This window comes from Falco peregrinus, chromosome 10, assembly GCF_023634155.1.
Source record: "Falco peregrinus isolate bFalPer1 chromosome 10, bFalPer1.pri, whole genome shotgun sequence".
NCBI classification, from domain to species: domain Eukaryota; kingdom Metazoa; phylum Chordata; class Aves; order Falconiformes; family Falconidae; genus Falco; species Falco peregrinus.
In genome coordinates, this window is record NC_073730.1 from 30,885,019 (window position 1) to 30,892,417 (window position 7,399).

A 7,399-nucleotide genomic window follows, 5' to 3' on the forward strand; every position below is an offset into this window, starting at 1 on the left:
CGGGAAAGGGCAGCACTATCCTCTTCAGAACTGTAGCACAGAGACAGGATTTATTTTCTCTGCCAGTGGTTATTTTGAGCTTTCTAAGGCAGCCCTTCACCACAGTTGGAATTGCAGGACATAATTTAGGCAGCAGACAGCTCTACCTTCATTAAAGCAAGCATAGCCTTTGTTATGTAATCCAGGTAGGTAATAGCACAAAGGCACTTTTTCATATCAGCGATGGGTTTATTTCTGTATCTACCTACAAGCAGATGCATAAATATGTATGTATTTATACCTACAGAGTATTAAAACTGCATTCCAAAACAAAGCAATCCCCTGCATTCCTTTATGCCTGAGCAGACCCCACAGAAACCCATACAAGATTGATGGTCATCGTGTTGTTCAGGGCACAGCTTGAAAGCTGTCAGCCAGTGCCACCTAGAACATAAAACCACCATCACTATCTCACTGCAAAGAGTATAAAGGTTAATTACTTAAATACAACAAATATGCCATTAAAACAGGGTAATGTAATCAGGAAGAGGGTAACTGGAAATTTCAGAGTTAGAAATTTCTAAATGATAATGAATGATAAAAAGCTTTTTAATTTTGCAAAATTCAAAGCTGACAAGCAGTTCATTTTCTCCTTTTCAGTAATAACAGCAGTGGACAGAAAGACACACAAGCTGAACATCATGGGCTGTTATGATAAAATACTTGAGCTACCATGTGCAAAAAAGATATTAACGTATAGCTCAAGAGCTGGTATCACTGGAGCAGCAGGAGAGGAGCAAGTACTTAGCAGGAGCAATGGGTATGTTTGGTTTATTAAAATCCAGATCCTACAGGGGCTTTGAATAGTTTTATTCAAGTAGAATGATCTAGTCCAAACAGAGGCTCTCTGAGCTCTGCACTACAATTAATTTTCGCATTCTTTTTATTAATTGCAGACACATACCTTATCCCTCCTATTAAATGACCCTAGTGCATTTCCAGTCCCCTGGCAGCATAGTCTTCTGGTGCTTGATGACTAGCAATGAAATAACTGATCACAACAGATGATTTTCATGGGTCAGTCCTTTAATGAATAATATAAATATGAATGGCACCACAACAACCTCTCTTCTCAATCTCACCTTCTAAAAAGAAAAGCAGCAGCCAAAGAAAGATGCTGAAACTGTTAACTGTTAAGATTTTTTCAACAATTAGTCGGTTTTGCCTCTTCTAATAAAAATTATGCCTACATGTTTATATTCTCTTTTAATACAAACCCGCATCATTCACCTTGAGTGTTTTTTTTCTTGTGACAGAAGTGAGAAAAATGCAGTGATTTTAAAAGAATGTTGAAAGGCACAGTAGATGCCCAGAAAAGACTGCACATCTCATGGTCTTCGCTGATGGAAGGACAGCAAAAGCCTCTCAAACACATAGCTTTTATCAGGTCTGCGTAAGTTAAGTGGTTAAGCAACGTACTCAGGAAATTTTTATTCTCATCCTACATTTCTTCAGCACCGAAGGTTACTGAGCTCCAGATTTTTAATATAATCCATTTTATAAAAGCCTCATTGCAAAATTGTGTGGAGTTAGGCTGAGTTCTGAATTTTCCTGTGACCTGGGAAAATTCAGCTCAGATATTAAATTCTCACTTAATCTTCTATCAGTGCTGATATATGTACTTGATTGAAAAACAGCCAGCTTGGAGGTGTTTCTGCAAGGCACGCAATAAATTATAGACTCTGCGCCAAAACTTTGTGAATGTATTAATACTGCTGATGCAATTGCAAAAAATTTTGGTTTGGGGAAACATGATGTATATGCCCCATTCTGTGTACCCAAAGCCCAAATTTTTCCAGCAGGTAAGTGAACAAGAATAAGGTTAAATGGAAATGGTGTATGTTGAGCCAAAAATATTAAACAAACACCCCCACGCCCTAAACAGCGAGTTTCTTCCTCTTCTGCATAAATAAAGGCAGAAACAGAACCAAAGCATTGTCACTTCTCCTGGTATCCTATTCATTCAGTAGAATCAGAGGTGCGTATTTAATCATTTGCCCTAGAAGCAGCGCATTACTGACTTACTAGAATTACAAACTAGTAACGTTGAAAGTAATTAACAGAATACAAGAGCTGACCCTGCTGCAGTGCCTAGGTGTAGCGGTGTCATTTTGAACGTAAGCAGATTAGACTGGTGGGACTTCAGGCACCCATACACAGCACAGAGAATATAACTGCCAATATTTCAGTGTCTAACAACTAGCATTATTTTCTTTAAAATGTCCTTCATGGTGAATATGACCTCCCAGACAAGGAACGCAGCAGATGAGTAGGTAGCAAAGAAGTCCAATTCTAGTGTCTTGGCCAAATTCCAACTTCAGTAATCGCACTCTGCTCTTAAATTCCCCCTGCAGCTCTACTAGAATAAAGCTCTTTTTCAGCTTGTCCTGAAGCATTGTGCAGCTTTTCTGTGAAGCTGTACAACACTGGAAAATATCCCCTCCTGTTAAAACTAAAAAGGGGAATTTAGGTAGACAGAAAGCTATTACCGGAGTCTGAATTTGGGCAGAACACCAAGGTTAACTTACACTTGCATTGGGATCAAGGGATCCTTCCTGCCTAGGAGTGTCAGAACCTTGTTAAAGAGCTCAAGTGGGAATAGCTCACTGTGTTGCCTGAATACAAACTTGGGATCTCCACATCTGGAAGTGACTGCAGGAACGCTTCCTGACAAATGACTGTATAAAAGCCTCTGGTGCCGCAGAGTAGCTTATCACAACCTTATTTGGTTATTTAGTAATACTTATAAAATTATTTGCTTAAAAAAAGTTCCAGCAACTTTACAGAAAAAAACCCAAACCTCCACATTTTTTAAAAAAAGTATTTGCCAACAGAAAAGCAGCTATATAACTCTATGCCAAGGCAAGTATTTGAATTTCTATAAGTAAATGAACCAAGAAGCACTCAGAGTATTTATGCAAGCTGAACCAGACCTGCAGTACTAGTGAGAGCGTTCTGCGTTATGTTCAATAGACAGCTGTAACAATTTTCTTAGCTTCTAAATTAGGATGCATTTAAAATATTTAGGTAACTGACTCCCAAATTAATTTATACCCAAACACAAAAAAAGTCATTCTTACTAAACTAATTTAGAACAATCGCTGTACAAATCTGTAGAAAGGAAAAAAACTCTCCAAATCCATCCACATATGCTGAGTCTGCTTACTATTTGTATTTTGTGCTTTCTTTTTTTTTCCTCTTCCTGTTGTTGCCTTTCTTTTTTTCAGATCGGGACAGCTGTGAGCTTGGTGCGCTTATTTCACCCATTTCTTTAATCTCAACTTTCTCATATTTTTATGTCTGCAGCCACCTCAGAATAACTAGCACAGCGATGCCAAAGCCAGCAGTCAGCACCACCACACCACTGCAGCACTAAAGCCGGCAACCAGCTGTCTCACGCAAAACTGGTGTTTTTTCATCAGCATAGTAAATCTGTATTTTTTCAGTATCTAGAGCATCTCCATTGGCAGAGGCAGTTAATGAGCAGTTGGAATGCAATACAGAGCCATCCATTACATCTTTTTCAAAGTAATATGCTACATCAGCTCTATCTACATCACACCTAGATGCCTCAGCACCACTCCTGCTCAGGCAGATTTGGGTAAGTGGGCATCACAGTTAATGGCTTCCATGTACTTGGGGTGCAGCTTGCACTGGCTCTCTAGCAGATGTTTCAGGGCGTACACCAGGAACATCAAAGGCACGGGAACTTTTTTTGTGTTTCAATTCAACTTAGATGCAGCTTGTTCTAACCAGTTCAGTGCAAATCAGGCTTTTGTCGCCCTTTTCGGTTCTCTTACTCTGGCAGTGTTCGCACACCAGCAAGTATCAGTTTGATTGCGCTGCCTGCTTTGGGAGTCTGTTCTCACAGTCTGGATCATAAATACTGTCAGTACCTGACAGCCCATGGGGACGGCCCCAGAAATGGTTCTTCTTCACAGGGATCATTTCTGCCTTCATCAGCGCGCGCTCTGCGGGCAGCGTTGAACAGCCCACCTGGTGATCTGAACCCACCAGCGTGCAGGTGCAGTTCTCAGTCCCTCCTGGGCACATTCCGTCTATTCACGGAGTCTACTCACTTGTACACACTGGTGTGCTGCAGCCTTCATCAAGGTTCAAATCAGACCCACCAAACAGGTTCTCCTTCCAACACAACTGGCATCTCTGGAGATGTCAACAAGCTGCGCTCTCATCTGTTACTTCTCAGGGAGTGACACCAACTCCTGCCTGCAGATGCCTGCCCTCCCTCTTATTCGATGAGGAAACAACAGGGAAGAGACAAAAGCCAACCTGAAGCACAGGTTTGGCCAACCTGAAGCACTTTGGGCTTCCCTGACGGATTAAAGCACAAGCAGCTCGCCCTTCCCTTTCTTTAGACTTTCTATGAACTGTGTAAATTCACGTGTACAGAATTTCTCCCATTTCTGTTGGAAGAAACCTTACTCCTCCACTTCCATCACGGTTTTTCCTCCGTCTTCCATCACACGGCTGCTCTATTACTCCACTGTCTAGATCCTTAACAGTTATGTACTACTTCTTTTCTACTTTCATGTATTTATAAAATAAAGCAATTTGAAGTTTTATATATGCTGCCTGGAGTAGCTGCCAAATCTGGAGGAACAACTATTCATCAGTTTGATGGCTGCTCTCCTACTTACAGAGCACGGGAGCTGTCTCATCTTCCAGCAGGGAGAGCTTCCCTCCCCCCAGGCAGTACTAGGAATGATTTTCATGCCTGTGTTACCCTTACAAAGTTGTTAGTTCTTTTTGAGGAAATCTGAACTTCGAGTAATGCCTTTTGCAGTACACTCCAGTTGCTCCCAGGTGCCCTAATGATCTACACAGCACACGTTACCGTTTTCATGTGTTTTGGCAGCAGCTGAAAGGTATTTTCCACTTTGCATTAAGCAAGGCCCATTCATCTGGTCTGTCAAACCGTCAGACATTTTATAAGTCGTTATTTTGGGACCAGTAACGGCCACAGAACAGCGTATACGCCACTCGCCCACCCCCGCAGCTGCGCCTTTCACAGCCGGTGCTGCTTTTCTGGGGGCCCGCCCTGCTTCAGGTCAGCGCAGGCTGGGCTGCTTGTACCGATGGCTTACGTCAGGGAGCCGTGGGGAGCTGGCCGCCAGCGGAGTATTTGTGACACACTACAAGTTTCAAATCCAAGCTCCAGGTGTAAATGCCTTGTAGCCCCTGGAGAAGGGCACAATCCGGAGTCGGACTTTGCAGCCAGGCCTGTTTCTAAATAAGCCACAGAAACATACACTTCTTGAGGGAGCAGAGATGAGACAAGTTCTTCAAATTACTCCTGGCTGCTTCATAGCACATTGTCACACCTCTCTATTTCCCCTTCCTTCAGCAAAAAATAACAGGAGGTACCTTTCTTAGAAAATAATTGAGAACTACAGCGAAAATTATTATTAAAATTGCTAAGTATTTCAAGTTGGCATATTGATGAACCTTTGCTAAGTTTAGTAACTTCCCATTTTTAATTTCTGTCATTTGTTTACCTATAATAATCTGTTTCTTTTTAAACTTCATATCCCTCCTTCCAAGTCAAGATCAATTTAACTGTCACCTACATACTCATGCCTTGTCTTTATTCTATTTCACATTATGAACTTTAGAGAGAGTAGTTTTGGTTTCCTTCTTTCTGGAGGACAGAGCCTCAACTGCTGTAAACTCGGCAGCTCACAACTGGCTTCAGGGAAGCGATGGCCGTACAGCAACAGTCAAGAGCTGCGCTGCCCTTGTGCTCAGAAAGCACCACATGGATGGGCAGAAACAGGACTTTCAGGAAATAGTACTTTGCTTGTATGTGTACAGGTGGTCATGCTTGGTCTCAGCCTCGTACTATCATTGGAGAGCTTCCCCGAGATGGGCCATTCTCCCTACTGGTGGAAGACGCTCATTGCTCGTACCTTAATTAAAAACTACATTCATTGCCCCTTCCCTCAAAGGTGGCTAGAAGCACCACAGTAGTTTTACAAAATACCCGTCACCAGGCAAAAAGCGTAGAACAGTGGCAAGACAAGGGCAAAGGAGGAATAATTTCAAGTTTCCCTGCCAGAGCCGCATCAGTTGCCAAAATGAAAGTGTGCTTCTCCATTGATTTTTTTTTTTTTTTGCTGGTGGATTTTCCCCTCTGTAACTAAGGAGAGAACAGACTTAATTTAAAGACAGAAGTCTTCAAATATCTATATAGACATATATATGCACACGCAAATATAAATATACCCATATAGATATTAAAATATCTATATATCTCTACATGTAATGCTTCTATGACATTGAAAGGAAAGTATTATTTCCTTTAATCCACACTAAGCTGTAACGGCACTACAAGAGTTAATTATTCAGAACAGCAGGCTGTAAGAGGAATAATCCTGTAGGAGATGGGGAGTGCGTTATTTCTTTAGTGATCTCTGCTTCCACGGAAACAATTTCTCGGCACAATTCCAAATCTCATAAACCCAGGGCACTAGGTCTATGTAAAACAGCAAGGCATTTCCAATTAAACAACCAGAATGCTTTTATCTAGGCCATTAAATACTTTGTCCGGTATCAAACACAATTACAATATTCACTGGGGCGTTACCAACCAGCTACTTCCCACAGGCCAGCTCTGGGGGGGCCACATGGTCACCCTGCACGCATCCCGACACCCCTCACTGCCCCGGCGGGGTGCGCAGCAGCAGCACAGCACCCTTGCAGGCGCCGGGGTGCAGTGCTCCGCCAGACGCGCCCAACAGCTCCCTGCTGTTCGCTTCCCACCTGCCCCGCCGCTCCCCCTGCGCAACAGGACGGCCTGGCGGCCCGGTACTGCCGGGCAGGCCCCGTGCCCTGCCAGCCACGCGGGGAGCTCATCCAGCTCCTGCGGCTGGCGGGAACCGTGCTGGAGCCAACCAGCTTGAATCAGAGGGGGGTAAGGAACATGCTGGTGTGAAAGGCAACCCCATGGTCACCGCGGTAGTTCCCTGGAGCTGCCCGTGAAGACAAGCCCTGACAGCACTGGCTCGGTGATCCCACAGCCAGGATGCTCTCTGTGGAAACTGCGATCTACCCTCCTGGCATCCCTGCCACCAAGTCCCACCAGATAACGTGCCCGAGGAGACCAAAGCAGAGGGTTTCTAAGAGGAAATGAAAGGAACAAACCTATAGCGACGTACACAGCTACTGCCCCGAAAATGTCATCACCAGCCAGAAGTGCCCATGCCCCAGCAATAACCGGTTAGTAACTTTTGCTCCTAGTTCAAAGCCCGGTGTTGTACCGGCTGAAACAAAGCTCCCTCTAGTGCTGCTAAACTTGGCAACAACCACCCCGTGACTCGGAGTAAAGAGCGAGCAGATGTGA

At 43.6% G+C, this 7,399-nt stretch overlaps 1 protein-coding gene across 1 annotated transcript; it reads right to left on the minus strand.

Annotated features, from left to right (window-relative positions):
• Positions 1–1,047: 1,047 nt before the first annotated feature.
• TACSTD2 (tumor associated calcium signal transducer 2) lies at positions 1,048–7,309 on the minus strand. The gene is given in 5 exon segments (XM_027792662.2): positions 1,048–3,650; positions 3,653–3,720; positions 3,722–3,836; positions 3,839–3,897; positions 3,899–7,309. Coding segments are annotated over 5 exon segments (675 nt in total). The 5' UTR covers positions 4,093–7,309; the 3' UTR covers positions 1,048–3,411.
• Positions 7,310–7,399: the final 90 nt, after the last annotated feature.